The sequence below is a fragment of the Periplaneta americana genome, chromosome 16 (genome assembly GCF_040183065.1).
Source record: "Periplaneta americana isolate PAMFEO1 chromosome 16, P.americana_PAMFEO1_priV1, whole genome shotgun sequence".
NCBI classification, from domain to species: domain Eukaryota; kingdom Metazoa; phylum Arthropoda; class Insecta; order Blattodea; family Blattidae; genus Periplaneta; species Periplaneta americana.
Genome location: NC_091132.1, coordinates 52,655,680 through 52,673,969, shown reverse-complemented (window position 1 = coordinate 52,673,969; position 18,290 = coordinate 52,655,680). Strand labels below are relative to the sequence as shown.

Sequence of the window (18,290 nt, the reverse complement as noted above, 5' to 3'; positions counted from 1 at the left end):
AAATAAAACCGCAATTATTAAGTTTCTACCAACATCATCTTCATATTCAGTACAATCATAAACAAATAATGAAGCCTTAGCAGCACATTCACTTACGAAATTGCTGCGCAGTTTTGACTGTGTGTGAAGCTCTTAAATTGTTGCGTGACCTATGACCTGGGTTAGGATCTAATTGTAGCACCCGCTAATCTTCACAGTCGGCGGTCTTTTACACTTCATAAATGTAAGAGATAGAACCTTCGCTTTGCTTTCCTTTCAAAGGAATATCTATTTTTATCTCGTTAGACATCCACCGCCCTCACTGCGCTTAAACCTGCAAGCTTCGGACGCAGACGGCGACATTTATATCAACTCGTAAATTGTAAGTAGAGAACGCAGGTTCACAAGTACACCCTTTCACTTTGGATTCCGACGTAAGAAGATAATTTGCGGTGCAAGGCATTTCAGTATCTGCACTTTGTATCCACTGTTATGGCTGAGGGGTTAGCAAGTCTGACTCCAAACCCAGCGGTCCCGGGTTCGATTCCCGGTCAGGACGAGTTGCCTCACTCCTACGGATTAATATCAGGTAACTTTATCAGGCGATTCGAACCTCACTGATCTTCGCCACTTCCTTTCCTCCCCCCATCATCCTTTCCTCATCATCCCGTTTCTGGTTTTTCAGATCACTCTACAGCGACCTCCCGAAGCTACTGGCTCTCTCGACCGGCGACGTTGGATGGCTTCTACAACGAGCACCCCAGGTGGACCTACTCGGGGGAGGAGTTTCGCTTCGGACCGGCAGGGGGGGCCTTGGGGGAAGTTGCCGAAGCAGGAATGGTATATGGATTTCTGTCGACTGTAGGGACCGGTCGTTAAGGGAGTCATGTGGTTGGGTCGGTGCGCGTAGGGGATCTATGGCACGCAACTCTTTCCATATCGAGGGTTAGCGCAATAGATCTAAACAGGTCGCAGTGGTGGGCCATCCGTGCCCCCCTCAGTTAAGTTCCATTCCATTCCATCTGCACTGTCCTGCCAAGCGTTATGTCGCCATATTTCCTGTACTCTGAGTTACAAAACTTAACTTCCGCTTACCTCCATCTATGCCGCTTTGGTAGTTCAAATGGCAGGACCCTGGATTACGATGACAGCGGAGACTCGAGTTCAAACCTCGGCGGTAGCGAAGTTGTATCTATGGTGGTTGAAGCCAAGGTTGGTTAGAATGGTCGGATGACTAGGCCTACTTGAAAACTTAAAATTCCAAATATTCTAAGTGTCTTTTACTAGTTTATTTTTCAGAAAAGCAATAAAACTTAATAACTCATTGAGTAATACAGCAATTTTTTTTAATTAATAAAATTGTGACGATACTTAGAAGTATATCTATTGGTATCTATGGTTTTTAAGTTACAGAACAAATATTTCTACATAAAAAATAAAATGAAAGAACGCTATATGTCTTGGCACTTTGAACTATTAAAAAAAATTATGTTGGAACTTTAACATTTCTATCTCACAGTAGTACAATAACGATTAAGATTACATTATTTCACTTCATAAAGTAGTCAAATACCAATAATATTTCGGTAATATTCTCTAGCATTTTCAGGTAAAAAATCAAATACTGTAGACAGACTTTTTTTTCTCCTCCTGACAAGACAGCTTTCTCAAGCAACGAAATGCTAAAATATTTGTAACATCTTCAGGCTTGCTTCTTCTTTTTTTTTTTTTTTTTTTTTTTTGAGAACGTTGTTATTCTTCCACGATTCTATATCTCCAAATGTAGTTTCTTATTGGATGACACCTGGATGGTATTTGCACGTCAGTAACATACTATACCTGGTAAGGTTTATCTTGTCTCAGTAGCAATAAAACCAAGTCCCTTCAAATGAGGGTGGAGATTATAGGAGGGTTGTAAATTTTCAGTATTCCTTTCAAAACCTTGTTATTGTACAGGCTACCGGAACTCAATTTCTTGAAAGACAAGCTCAGTGACGGCACTACACAGTACAAAGAGAGATATTTTGTAATTTTATTTTGCGCTACAGAATGTATCAACTGGTCCCTTCCGCCACTGGATGGATGGACGGCATCGCTCCATTCCCCCATCGCCATAACAATACAGACGAAGTAAGACATATCTCCTTTCTCTCTCTTTTCACAGTGAGACAAGATACATCACACAGACTCTAGCCTTTGATAATGTGAAATTTACTGAACCGCTGAAATAATACGTTCCTTTTATTAAGGCAGTGGTGAGGCCGGAACGAGTTTGTTCTTTCGCTCTGTATACTGCTCCGTCGATATAAGAGAAAGTCAATGTTCACTTACTTAGATATAACACGCGTAGCAAGTCCCCTCCAATCGGCAAGCGGTAGAGCATGAAAGTCGAGGAATATTATGGACAGGAAAACATCCATCTTACGAGAATGGGAATTTAAAAGTTGTTAATTCATTATAAAAAGTGAGTCTGATACAACGCTAATACAAATTAATTTTATTTCCTAGAATATATCTATAAAATACAATACATAAATAAATAAATTTAAACGTAAATAAATAAATAATTGAATAAATACGTAAATAAATAAACAAATACAGTCCACACCTGTGACGTAACGGCTAGCGCGTCTGGCCGCGAAACCAGGTGGCCCGGGTACGATTCCCGGTCGGGACAAGTTATCTGGTTGAGGTTTTTTCCGGGGTTTTCCCTCAACCCAATATGAGCAAATGCTGGGTAACTTTCTGTGCTGGATCCCGGACTCATTTCCCCGGCATTATCACCTTCATCTCATTCAGACGCTAAATAACCTAAGATGTTGATAAACCGTCGTAAAATAACCTACTAAAAATAAACAAATACATAAGTAAATAAGTAAGTGGATGAGTGAATGAGTAAATGAATAAATAGATAAATGCATAAATAAATAGAAAAATAAGTAAATAAGTAAATAAAGAAATAAATAAATATATGAATAAGTAAACGAGTGAGTGAGTGAGTGAGTGAGTGAGTGAGTGAGTGAGTGAGTGAGTGAGTGAGTGAGTGAGTGAGTGAGTGAGTGAGTAGATAAATGAATAAATAGATAAATATATAAATAAGTAGATAATACATAAAGTCATAAAAAATGGATAAATAAATATTACGTTGAACTTTCCAGCAATATCCTTAATATTTGCGCCTTTTCTAGGCGTTGAATAATATTTGCGTTGTCAAAAATACTGAGACATGAACGTATTTGTAACATGATGTCTTATCGGTATGCGGGGGCTTCGATTCTCGTCACAACAGACCACGTTGTACGGTTTTCTGCTTTCTTTAGACTCAAACGCATTCTACTAAATCGGCGGAGCATTATGTAGGATTCTCCTTAAACACCATTTTTGTATTGTTTTAGTCGCTTAGAACCTCCACGAGATTATATTAAGCAGTAATCTCGGCTTCGTTATTTTCCATTATTACAGAGGAACAACACTTACCAGTCCAAGTAGACTACTATGAACAACAAACACATGGCACATGGAACGTTTGGAAAAAAACATACGACCTCTAATATGTAAACCAGCGTCATTTTATTAAACGGCACCCGACACATAAAACGTACTTTTGGCACTTAGAAGAATAATGGTTATTAGCAATGGCACATAGAACGTGTTTATGAAATAAACTCGATTTTTACAAAAATGGTACTTAGAACGTTTGGAATTTCAACGCTTCGTTTTTCTTTATCATCATTACTGAATTATCGCCATGTGATCAACTCAATTTCTGTGAATAACATCTGTAGTTCTAAAGGAAAGCTACACAAAAATCCACCTAAAAATTAAGTACGACCTGTGTCATTCGTGGTTCGGAATGGTGGTAAAATCGCTAAAATCTCATTATGCTAAGCTTCGTAATCCCGATTAGATAAAGAGCTGATCTGCTCCTGTCGCGAGGTGTCGAGAAGCACAATTGCGTACACAAGGAACACATGGGAAGTATTTGCTTTCTATGAGCACTGCAGTAAGACGAGAACAAAGGCGCTCCTGTCATGTTCAGGAAGCTTGTCTTCTCGAGCGCGGCACCGTCTAGCTAGCTAAAAACCTATTTCCTCCTGTAATGGGGATTGAACGAAAGGCTCTTAAAAGCTTTATACCGTATACAGATGGCGTATTTACTTGATGGTTAATTGTGCAATCGTGTTTGAATACAGCAATTAAAGGACGGTTCACACGGCCGGAAGACGACGTTACAGGCAAGTTGACGTAGATAATACACGACGAACTCGCGTCTTTAGTCCTGTGGTGCGGATGCAGCGGCGGCGCTTGTAGTTATACCACACTCTAGTATATACAGTTACGAAGCTCAATACGTAGTAAATATGCATCCTTAGATAGTTGCTAACCACTAGGATCGCTACTAACGCCTCATTACAGACAATGCGAATAATACCTGCACAGTCTTTTGTTCCTAGTACCCTCAGAACTCAAGCTTCGTGACTGTATATACTAACTAGACTGTGGTTATACAGAAGCGGAATCTGGTTAAATTTTATTATTATTATTATTATTATTATTATTATTATTATTATTATTATTATTATTATTATGATATTCTGCTTACTGACCTAAGCGTTACTTCGGCGCAGAGACTACAACGTGTTCATAATATGTGCGTCCGTTTCGTCTGCAATATTCGCCGGACTGATCACGTAACACCATCCCTCGAAATGTTGTCCTGGCTTCGTCTAGAAGATCGTAGGAAAATCCACTGCCTTTCCCTTCTCTTTCACATATTGCATTTCTCCACTCCTGTCTATCTTGCGTCTCGTTTTCAAATTGTATCCACCCATCATAACCTAGACACACGATCACAACACTCCTCAATTTTATCCATTCCCTCCCACCGAACATCCTCATATTCATCTTCTTTCACTGTGGTTGTTCCTCGGCTTTGGAATTCCCAACCGAGTAATGTCAGGGACTGTCAGACATCAAACCAATTTAAGAATAGACTAACAAAATATTTTTCTAACAATTCTTGTCAACAATAATAGCTGTTTCGGGTTTCTCAATGTTTAATGGTTATATATATCACAGATAAATATCTAAATTATCTCATTACTATTATTATTATTATTATTATTATCATTATTATTATTATTATTATTATTATTATTATTATTATTATTATTATTATTATTATTATTATTATTATTATTATTATAACTATCTCTTACCAATGTTTATTATTGTCACACTAACATTACTTTACCCAACTTTCATTATTTACTTTCATGTTGTTTTATGGTCTAGATATTGATGTAATAACTATGTAAGCAATTGTATTCAATTAGAATTAGAGTCTGGCTGGGCGGAAGAGAAGGCCTACTGGCCTTAGCTCTGCCAGATTAAATAAATAAATTATTATTTTAAATTATTATTATTATTATTATTACTATTATTATTGCTATTTCGATAGCATCGTACAAAATGTTGTCCAATATTCTTTTGAAAAGATTAACTCCATAATTATTTAGATGAAATTATTGGCGATCACCAGTGTGGTTTTAGGCATAATAGATCGACTGTTAATACGATTTTTGTATTCGAAAGACATTGGAAAAAATGAGAGTATAAGACTACAGTACATCAGTTATTCATAGATTTCAAAAAGGCATAAGACTCAGTTAAGAGAGGAGTTTTCTATAATATTCTTATTGAATTTGGTAGGCCTATTTCCAAGAAACTTAAAATGATACCTACAACAGAGTCCGTATAGGCCAGTTTCTGCCTGATGCTTTACAATATACTGCGGGCTAAAGCAAGGGGATGCACTATCACCTTTACTTTTTAACTTCGCTCTTGAATATGCCATTAGGTATGTCCAAAATAATATAGAGGATTTGGAACTAAACGGGTTACATCAGCTGCTTGTTTTTGCGGAAGACGTGAATATTGTGAATTTTATTAGTAACAACAATGTAATTTATTCGTCACAACAATAATTCCTTTCTACAATTCACCTTAAACGCTCTCGTCAACAATTGGATCTTCACTCAACACAGTATTCGTTATAGCACTCCACCGACGACAATGACAATTTACTTGGACTATTACGCACAACAATGAACTGTTAATCTTAACTAATATTTACAAAGCACTATTTACAAATCAGAACTACCAGTTCTCAGTTCACGGTTCTTCTATCTCAGTCACTCGAGTTCACGGTATCTCGAACCACAGACCTTCAGAGACAGTTCACTGTACTCGAACTCGGGTCCCTCCAACTGCGGTCCACTGCACTCGAACTCAGGTCCCTCCAACTGCGGTCCACTGCACTCGAACTCAGGCCTTCGGCTGCTGACGCAGTTGCGGACGCACACTCGAGACGAACTCCGGTACACAAGACTGGCTTCCTTGCTCTGGCTTTCCCACTGACTGAATAACTGAAAAACTGCAAACTGCTGTCGTTCCTTCGCGTCCGTAATTTATAACCACAGCGACGTAGCCTCGAAGGTTCCACGCGTCTCTAGAGATGGCACTCCAGAAAAATCCCGAGCCCTCTCCTCTCTACCAGCACCAGATGCGCGCGCACTCTCTCTCCACTCTCTCGCCGCGTTGGCCCTTTCCCCTCTTCGCCGCGCGCCATCTCAAAGTGCTCCGCGCGATATGCTCTCTCGCGGGACGCTGGTCGTGAGTTCGAATCTCACGTCGCTGTCACAATATATTAGGAGAAAGTCCACAAACTGTTGGGGAAAACTCGGGAATTTTACTTGAAGCAAGTAAAGAGATAGGTTTGGATGTAAATTCCGGAAAGACAAAGTATATAGTTACGTCTCGTGATCAGAACATAGTACTAAATGAAAATATAAAAATTGGAAATTTATCCGTTGAACAGGTTGAAGAATTCAAATATTTTGGAGCAACAATAACTAATATAAATGACACTCGAGAGGAAATTAAACGCAGAATAAATATGAGAAATGCCTGTTATTATTCGATTGAGAAGTCATAATAATTTTTAACTTGGTTATTTAACGACGCTGTATCAACTACTGGGTTATTTAGCGTCGATGATATTAGTGATAGCAAGATGGTATTTGGCGAGATGAGACTGAGGTTTCTTGCGTACAACTCTGGATACGAAGCGGACATTAGCACTGTCGACCGATGTAAGTGAAAATGCACCTGGTTTAGGGTTAGCATAATATGTCAAGCTAGACAGGCAACCACACAAAAGCAGCAGATAATCTCGCTTCTAAAGCTCACTGCATAAATTAATCCACAAATTGCCAATCACTAACCACTTTATACTGGCACGGGATAACTGATATTTTACAAAATGTTATTAAAAGCAATCCTGTCGGTTGAGAATGCTGTTACATACGTGAACACCTGAATTACGTCATCAAGTTTTAAAATGAATTCACTATCTACTCTCGACTGTTTTGGAGAAAATGTGTTTATAAAATGTAATAGCTCTGTAAATTGGATTAAAAGAGTCTCAACACAATTCGTTAATTATGCTGATGCAATTACTAAGGTTTCATTGTTTATGTAGAGCAATAATAGTGTACACAGTGGGGTATTTATGTTTTAATACCAAAATAAGAGTGTTTGCTTCCGTTACTTTCAGCCAAATGAAATCTTTACGATCAGCTATTGAGCGCAGTCTATTTCACGAAGCAAAGTTTTATGTCTTTAGCAATAACTGTTGTAGTATTGTCGATGATACATTGTTGAAGGTTCTCTATTTATGACAGTTTTAAAGTTTCGATGTAATTGATGCATATTTATAGGCCTATGATTAATGTTATATTCCACATACATTTCTTAAGAAATTACATATTAATATTGCTGTGCATAGAAAAATAATCCTGATCATTATTTTCAATAAAATTAAAACTGAAGTATTGGTTGAGTCAAATAGACAAAGTTACATTTTCTAAGGTTTGACAAAATATAAAAGTATAAGGGGACATTCTAGTAAAAATGACAACATTTTTCCTAATAATTTTTTCAACCAAATTTTGAGAGCATTATTACTATATAAAGGATTAACAAAATTCAAATTTTTAACTTCCAAATGTTTTTGGCTTTCGATTTTTTGTTTTTTCTATTTTTATTTTTAGAAATATTTTTAAACCAAGCTTTTAGTAGAAGAACTCAATTTTTAAGCTCCCTTTTTTTCGTTACATTAACAGGACATAGAGAAACAGTATGTGCTTTTATTTTATGAAATATTTCATTTATTCAGTTTCAATTTTTTTTATTTTGAATATGTTATTTTTTCTATAATTCCTGAAAAAATATTAATAAAATAAACTAGCACCATTTCTTACAAAATCAACGTAGAAACGTGCAGCCACCTCATAAATACTTGCAGTAGAAATTTTATCCAGATTCATTAAGTTAATATCTGGCATAAAAAAGTTGGTGTTGAATCAAGAAAAATAAACTTACGGAAAAATGGATTTGAAAGTAAAATAAATATTTATGTAAGACTTTAAGATATATGAATCATATGCGGAGACTAAGAGGAAGGCTGAAAATAGGAGAGACTGGAGAATGTTGAATTTGCAGTAAAGACCTGCCCTTGAGCAGAACATTATGAATGAATGAATGAATTAAAAAATACCTATTAAAATTCTCCTCCGCTACATTCATCTAGTAACTTCAGGGAACTAACTTTAGAACAGGAGGTTACTAGATTTTTAATCAGAAATTTGTAAGAAAGAATTCTTTGATGAAAAAATAATTTTGACATCTTTAAATGCCACGCCCCCTTACACCTCTAATTTAAAACCATTTTAAATCATATTTGTAATCAGAATTGAACTAAATCGATTTGGGGTATGAAAATGTACATTCTAAAGATGTGAAATAGCCAATTTTTTTTTTGTTTGTTTTTAATTTTCATTATTTTCAGTTGAGTCTACCCTTCAATATAATTTTACTTCATAAACTAAAATGTTATGATATCACCTTTAATAATTAATCCAGTCACCAATATTTAAAATTAAAACCAGTCTCAAGAGCTAGTGGTCAGAGCTTCTGACTACAGTTTATGAGGTCCCGGGTTCGATTCCCGATTAGAGCACAGGAATTTTTTCTTAAAGGGGAATGTTCCTATGTTCGTCCATAATCTGGAAATTAGGTTAGACTTAGGTTTAAGATCTCTCCTGGCACTTGATATTCATCTATTATAATATCATCATCGGAGCAATGTAACTCCGCCTTCCAGGCGCCCCAACCTCAGAAATGGGTTACAAATAAGCCATTGCCAGAAGAGACCAGAAATGTCAAATGACAACCTGGTGGCATTGGATAAAAAATATATTTAAAATTAATTTGGAGATTTGTATTAATAATGTTGCATCCCATAAACATTTCTTCAAATAACTACACATTAACATTCTTATGCATAGATAAATCCGGAAACTGACCTTTTTTCAATGAAATGGAAAATAAATTGCTGATTTAGTCGGATAATGGACAAAGTTACACTTTCTTAAATACAATAAAGATTGCAAAGTTGCAAAAATTATTTGATTTAATAAAATGAGATATTATTATGTAACTTCTAGTAATTAATCTATTCACTAAGAGCCCTATTTAAAATTATTTAGATATTAATATAAATAATGCTATATTGCAGGTACATTTCTTTAAAATAACTGAATATTAACATTGCTCCGAATAGAGAAATAGTACTGATAATGGTTTTCAGTGAAATAGACCTAGCGTTGAGGGTCCACGGTGATGCCTGCGCAAAAAGGTAAAAGGATTCTGTAGGCTGCAGTGGAAATTGGGGATGGCCCGCAGGGGAATATTTAGCTCGGGTGCTCTTAAGGCAAACACATCATTCCATTCCGGGTAGTACAGTAGCCCACCTAAGCGGCCTACGTGCAAGGGCAGTCTCCAGCCCTTGCCCCTCCCCTCAAGGGATGACTAATAGACCGGCATTCAGCGCCGTTTCTACATACTATCGGATAGAATCCGATATGCTAAGTAGACAATTGTAGCTAAGGCGACACAGGAAGAGAGGGAGAAACTCGATGAAGATGTAATAAATTCTAGAGAATATGTTGCGTAGTGTCGAGGATAGACCTAATTTGTAAAACCACATGAGCCACAGAAAATAAGTTTCGAGAAAAATAGAAAAAACTATCTATAGCTAATGAATGTTATGTTAGCTCTATGAAATTTTTACAGGACATCATACTTCAGTATGTCTGATTACAGAAGTATTGCATCTTAATTATCTCATTTCATACCATCTTAAAATATTTTTTAAGTTCATGGACTCTTGTTGTTTTAACAAGTACCAATAAAAACAACTTCAGCATCCTGCTACAATATGTAGTTTATTGTTTGTTGCAGTGTGAAATACATTACTATACAGTTTCCAATCAATTTATATTGTTAATTTTACTTAATTTTCACAAATTAAATACAAAATATCTTAACCGATTTAAAAAAGTTATTTCTGAGTAATTCATTTTAAAAGCAGTGTGTCACATGTTTAATGGAAATGTAAAGTAGGCTACACACTTATCTTTAGTTAACAATAGGTAAATAACATAAATTGCATATTATCCCTCCGAAAAAAACACTGTGTTTCTTGCTTTGGGATCTCTTTTCTAGGACGTTTTCTCTTTTTTTTTTCTCCCAGCGAAAATAAAACATTATTATTATGTTGTTATTATTATTATTATTATTATTATTGTTATTGTTGTTATTATTATTATTATTATTATTATTATTATTATTATTATTATTATTTATCTTGCACTTCTATAATTCTTGAAGGTACAAATCTTGCTCATTTTTGCTTTCAAAAGATGCAGTTTGTTAAAAATGTCTATTCTATCTGGTACAGGTATTTTCATAAAGACTGTTGCTTGCACCTGAAAGCAACCAAAATGACAATATTAATATCTGTGCCATGTTTCTCACCAGAACCTTACTTAATTTCACATAAATGCTTCTCGTTGACAGGGCTAAGAACGAGATCATTGTGACAATGTAACATATTCCCATCATAACTTCATACCGATAAGATAAATTAATCAATCATATTGTACTCCTTGCTTCCTTGTAACTATATTATTCCCTCTGTGAGAGACCCTTCTCTTTGCAATGCTTTATCCTCTCTTTTATACACATCTCTGTTAATGACACATTTTTGCGTATTTTTTCTCCTACAGAACTCTTGGAACTACACTCACTGTCCAATATCTTGACAAAGAAGTGCATGGTAACAAATGTATCACGGGTGCTTCATGGCGTTATTCGTTAAAACCACATGAGTCCGGGACTGATGAAGCTTTGAAAGGAACTCAATATTTTAATACTTTTTAGACTACTTAGTAATGATCGGACTTATGTTCTTTCGACTGGAAATGATGCATCTACCTCTAGTGCTTGCTATAGTACTATTAACTCATTTTCGTAAAAATGTGGACTCATGTGATTTCACAAATGACCGATTCAGTTATGGTAATTTGTCGTTCTTTAATTCCAAACCATTACATGGATTTGTGTTTGTTCTGTGCAGTGTATGCGGTATCCAGCACTTCCAGCGGGCGGGTCACAGGCATCTGAACCTGTTCCAGTCTACCTACTACGTTGTGGTCACGTTCTCCACTGTGGGGTACGGAGACTTCGTGCCAGACATCTGGCCATCGCAACTCTACATGGTCATCATGATATGTGTAGCTCTCATAGTACTGCCGACACAGGTAGGTTCATGACAATTTTCATACATCCCATTGCAGACCAAGTCAATTTAAGCCTTCTACAAACAGAATTCTGATAACGAAATAGTACATTATGCAACGAGCCTATAATGGTAGTAATTAAGACGCGAGTATGTTTATGAAACGAGCGTCTTAATTACCATTATAGTCAAGTTTCGTACGACTTTTTATGCTCGACCATATTTCTAACTTGAAATTATTCATAAGTATTCATGTATTCTTATCTGACTGAGGAGCGGAACTGACCTTGTGCAATACCTCGTAAATTGTGAGATGTGCGCAGACGCGAAAGTATTGATTTTTTCCGAGAAACAAATGTCGACATTGACCTTCATATAATCTAGAGAGTAAAATAAACATTAATCTTGATATAACCTTGAAATTGAATTAGACATTGAAAAACGAGATGACAAATTGAATTTATTTGAATATTATTTACAATTAACGCTAATTATTATAGTAACAAAACTAGTTGTCTTTCGATTGCATATCCGAGAATAATCTATACTTGCCCTTTCATATTGCTACAATGGTATTTTCTGATTTGTGGAACACCTGAACTTTAATGAATAGTGCTTATACAGATTTTGGCAACTCTACCGCAATTACGAGGGCAGTAAAAAAAATAAGTTCGCCAGGGGACGTTAACAGAAAGGAAACACAGTTTCATCGGAAAAAATTACTGGAAAAGACACAGCAATTGTTGAGCTATTTTTCAACATATTCCCTACTGGAATTGATATATTTGTCATCATGGAATCGACAGAGAGATGGAAATGGATGTCAAACGCTGGTTCTGATCCCAGGCGGCTGACTTCTACGACACAAGGATAGAAAAAGTGATCCCATGGTGTGACAAATGTCTCTATTCCAGTGGGGGATATGTCGACAAATAGCGAAACAATTTCTGTACCTGTTTCAATAAATCTTTCCGTGTAATTGTGCTATTTTTCTGTAAACGATCCCGTGAAAATCACTTTCTGGACCCCTTCGTAATTGTGGTCGAGTGGCCAAAATTTGTATAGGCACTTCTTTTGATATTATTAACATGGTGGAAGAAAAAAATTAACTCTATTATCTGTCTCCATTAAAATGTTTGATTCTAAGCGGCACTATTTCCAAAGCTGTTGATTTCCCTTACGGACCTCAAGGTGTGTATTTTGGTTGGGGTCAAAGGCTTGAGATAAGACTAAAGTAACACAGGAAAACTATAAGACAATTGGACTAAACCAGTTTCTAAGAAAGGTAGTTGAGTTTTCTGTTGGATTTGGTAGTCATCACGAACAAGAATTTCTTTTGTGGTCATCGTGTGACTGAAATTCATGTTTCTCGGTTTAAGTACTGTAAAAAGACGAGTGTTTGTTTCTCATATACACACTCAACTTCACCCGACAAGTTCAAAGAGATTTGTATGGAATTTTTCAGGCGTCATAGTTTTCAGACATTCTACAGTACGTATTATTCTGTTAGTCCCGCGCCGTGGCGTCGTGGTCTAAGGCATCCTGCCTAGGACTCGAGTTACGGAATGCGCGCTGGTTCGAGTTCTCAAAGGGAAAGAAATTTTCTCATGAAATTGCGGCCAGTGTATGGGACCAGTGCCCACCCATCATCGTGATGCCCTTGGAGAGCTACGATAGGTAGCGAAATCCGGTTGCAAAAGCCAGCTATAACGGCTGGGGTGATCATCGTGCTAACCACATGATAGCTCAATTCTGGTTGGACGATCGTTCACCTCTGCTTCGGCATGTGGACGTGAGGCTAGCAGCCGGCTGGTCGGTCATTATCCTTCATGAGCTGTCGTGCCTCTGATATATAGATATTATTCTGTTAGAAAATTTAGAGATTTTAGAAGTCAACGTTTTAAGGTAACACACAGACCTATATCAGTGACAAGTGCGCCTGGATTTATTCCACCTTCTATTCATAATTCATAGCATACCAAAGGATAGGCAAGGCATAGATAATAAAGGGTTATTTTTAGAACGGGTGCCCAGGCTGTGATATGAGGACAAGAAATTAAAACGCACTGAGAAATAGTTATGCGAAGAAGTATTGATGATGCGATATAGGAAAATTGAAGGGTTCAGAGCCATAGTGGGCCAAGCGCCATTTATTAATAACGGAGAAAGCAAGGGTTAAAGTTAAGTGAATACCATAGTTTAATGAAGATTGAAATATTATTTAGCTTTAATGTGCATACTTTATGTTACTTCCTACATGTTTAATTGAATTATGGTATTCACTTAATTTTAACCCTTGTTTTCTACTTTTTTAATATATGGCGCTTGGCCCACTATGGCTCTGAACCCTTCAATTAGTGAATGGATATATCTTCGGTCCTGTAATCTTACCCATTGGCGCGTTTCAAGGGAAGGTGTAAAGTGGTCGTATTTGCGGATGTTGCAAATGAAACGTATGCAGGCATTATGGACGCGCTGCAATCTTTGGACTAAATTAGAATTTAAATCTGTTAGTAGAATGTCGCAGTAGTCAAAATGTGGCATCACCAATGTTTGTATGAGAATTTTTTTAATTGAAAAGGTAGAAAATTTTTCAGGCGATTTAATAACTGTAGAATAGAGAAGACTGTCTTAAATGTGTGTGTGTGTGATTTGTATATTCAACTTGCCCTCATCTGTGTACACATCTAGATATTTAACAGAGGTACTGAATGGGATTATAGATTCATTTAATTTTACAGAATTTATAATAGCGGATTTTAAACTATGTAAGAATCGTTGTTGTCTGATTAGAATTGCGGCGATTATTTGGATTCAAAGTTAAGTCGAATTTTGTGGACCATGCTGATACTGAGATTAAGGGTGTTTGAGAATAAGGTTCTTAGGAAAATATTTGGGGCTAAGAGGGATGAAGTAGTGGAAGTGAACAAACGGTAGAACATTTGTTATTTGATTGCCCACTTTATGGATATAGAAGATACAGCATTGAAATGCATCTAAATAAATGTAATATGAGCTACAATAAGCCATTGTGCTACATTTTCGGTAGAAATTGTTGTCGCAAAATATTCATTAATTTTATTAACCACATCAATAAAAAATTGTAAGTGTCAATATTGTTCTTGTATTATTTGAAAAATTTAATCTTAAGTAATATGAATTGTCCATCTATGCTATGTTATAAAAGGATGTGTGTAAATTATAAATTTATTTGTGTATGAAATATTTGTTTGTATGATTATGTCTGTTTATTCCACATTGCTGTAGTATGTATCATAATATTTGTTGACTTATGGACGCTATATGTATTATTTCATTCAAATTCTATGTTATTGCTATTCAATTATGTTTTGTATTTACAGATATCATTTTTTTATGTATTTCGTATAATTAAGCGCTTTCTATATGTATGATGTAGACTTCTCATATGTTTGTGTTGATAGTTGTAACTGTCGTAAAATTAAGTTTATATTTCTCTTATTCATAACATCGACAGAAAAAAATGTTAAAAATGTATTTATATTATATTATCTCAAGTTTATAGAAAACTTTAACCCTAATATACTCATGTAAAATAGGGTTTTTTATGTGGGGAAAAAAAGAGGGATGAAGTTACAGGAGAATGGAGAAAGTTACACAACGCAGAGCTGCACGCATTGTATTCTTCACCTGACATAATTAGGAACATTAAATCCAGACGTTTGAGATGGGCAGGGCATGTAGCACGTATGGGCGAATCCAGAAATGCATATAGAGTGTTAGTTGGGAGGCCGAGACGTAGATGGGAAGATAATATTAAAATGGATTTGAGGGAGGTGGGATATGATGGTAGAGACTGGATTAAACTTGCTCAGGATAGGGATCAATGGCGGGCTTAAGTGAGGGCGGCAATGAACCTCCGGTTTCCTTAAAAGGCAGTAAGTAAGTAAGTATGCTTATACTGAGTTCAAGCCACGTTCAATTTGTCTATTGTGTCATTTAGAGTTTCAGGTCGCGTTATTTAACCCATTGCTGAAAATAGCGTTAACTTAGTTTCCCTGGAGTACAAAAATAAACATCTAATTAAGATAATAACAACCCGTCTTGGTAATTTTAGGATGAGAGAATGGGGAAGAGTGAACTTTTAATAATTCATAAAGTGCGCATAGTTTTGATGGCTTCATCAGAAAGGTTCTCTTACCAAGACCCACAAAGTGTAACGCGTGGCTTGTGTTTAGTTCACCTTAAGCCATTAAACACATTTTTTTCGTAAGCAATAAATCGTGATGGATCATAACAGTATCATAAAACTTCTTGGCATTATACGAAATTTGCCGTAGAATTAGTGTTTATATGTAAAGAAGGAAGTGTTGGTGTATGATCTTGATAAACTTTTTAACAACCATGTGTTATGTATTGTAGTAAAATTCTACATATAAGGCACAGACTTTATTAGGACATAAAAAATTATTTTTATAAGCTAGCTTCCCAGAATTTTATAGTACACAATTCCTCTCCACATTCTTCACATATTCTGCATTAAACATCATGATACTCTCTGCAAAAATGTGCATAAAACTTAGTCGTACAACAGCACAGTTAATTAAATAGGAGTGTAAAGATGAGAACGTTAAATCGGTTTTTATTAAATACCGATATTTTCGTTTCGATGTCTTGGGAGAGGAGAACGAGAAGGATTTCTTTTATCACCCACCATGTTCAACATCTACCTGGAGGATTTAGTAAAGAATTGTTTTCAAGACATGGGAGGAGTGATAGTAGGAAGAAGAAGAAGAATAAATGCATAAGAATCCATCTTGAATCTTGCGTACACTACTTTTAACACTTTAATATAAATGATTAATTAAATGGCAAACTTACTAGTGTTAATTATACAAACACGTGTGGCTTACAGCTGTTTCGGTGTATACTGTACACCATTATCAGAGCCTACTAGATCTCCGCGCACCCCTACAACAGGCAGCGATGTCGAGTTGACGCCGAGATCTAGTAGGCTCTGATGATGGTGTACAGTATACACCGAAACAGCTGTAAGCCACACGTGCTTATATAATTAACACTAGTAAGTTTGCCATTTAATCAATCATTTAAATGCATAAGATTTTCTAATGAAATGGCGTTGTTAGTAGAAGAGGAAGATATGCTACTGGAGCTAGATGACAGCTGTGAGCAATATGGGATGAAGATAAATATAAACAAGACGAAGAGCATGGACATAGGAAGAAAAATACAGAAGATAAACTTGCGAATTCTAAATGAGGCAGTAGAGCAAATGGACAGCTTCAAATACTTGGGGTATACTATAAGCAGTAACATGAGCTGCTGCCAAGAAGTCAAAAGGAGGATAGCAGTGGCCAAGGAAGCTTTACTAGAAAAAAGGGCATCTTCTGCGGACCTCTGGAAAAAGAACTAAGGAACAGACTAGTGAGGTGCTTTATATAGAGTGTGGCATTGTATGGGGCAGAAACTTGGACATTGCGACGAGATGAAGAGAAGCACGTAGAAGCATCTGAAATGTGAATATGGAGAAGAATGGAACATGTGCAGTGGACAGACAGAATGAGAAATGAAGCTGTGTTGGAAAAAGTGGGTGAAGAAAGAATGATGCTGAAACTGATCAGGAAGAGGAAAAGGAATTGGTTGGGTCACTGGCTGAGAAGAAACTGTCTACTGAAGGATGCAATGGAAGGAATGGTGAACGGGAGAAGAGTTCGGGGTAGAAGAAGATATCAGAACATAGACGACATTAATATACATGGACCATATGAGGAAACGAAGAGGAAGGCAGAAAATAGGAAAGATTGGAGAAAGCTGGGTTTGCAGTGAAAGACCTGCCCTTGGGCAAAACAATGAATGAATGAATGTCGGTATCGAAATTTTGATTCAATATATCGTATAATATATCAGTTTTTATAAAAAAATATATCGTTTTTTTTGTGGAATTATTATTATCATTATCACAGCAACAAAATTCACACTAGACAACTCCGATAACTCCCTGAAAGATGGCGCTAATGAGGGTGGACAGTTGCATAATTGTCCAACCTTGAAATATCCAATCCAATCCAATCAATATCTTGCTCTGATTGGCTGGACTGAAATTCGAATTCAAACTGTTTAATATACAGTATCAAATTCAAAATGCAACGTGTGCGAACGTGAGACTGAGAAGGGAGGTTTATTTACTACTGTTTTAGTATATTAATGTTCAAGGCCGAAGCAACTACCACTCTGAAAAGGATCCGTCTGACGTCAAAACGGCTATCAAAACTTTTATTTCTATGTTCTGAAATGGAAAGAGAAACCAGAATTTAATACCGGTGTGGCATTTCTTTACGCCTAGGATAATAACTTGCAATGAAAACTTACTATAGAAGGACTGTATCAAATCAATTGTAAAGTTTGTTAAAACTTGTAATACTCTACGTATGGTTTACTTACGTTTAAAAAGAATTACGTTGTTAAGTAGGAAAGACCATTATTTTTGTATCCTGCATTGAATCCTATATAAAATTAGAATAATTGAATCCTGTTTCATTATCAAAAACTGATCCAAATAGAGTTCACTTAACTCTTTCCCAATGTAACATAATTTTAAGCTCACCTT

At 36.1% G+C, this 18,290-nt stretch overlaps 1 protein-coding gene across 3 annotated transcripts in view; it reads left to right on the top strand.

Moving 5' to 3' along the window:
- The window catches only part of SLO2 (slowpoke 2), a 1,063,914-nt gene that overhangs the window by 940,609 nt on the left and 105,015 nt on the right, over positions 1-18,290 (top strand). For all 3 annotated transcript variants that reach the window (XM_069849155.1, XM_069849157.1, XM_069849156.1), the window contains exon 10: positions 11,522-11,705. In XM_069849155.1, the coding sequence (XP_069705256.1) occupies positions 11,522-11,705 (184 nt within the window). The remainder of the gene's footprint in view (positions 1-11,521; positions 11,706-18,290) is intronic.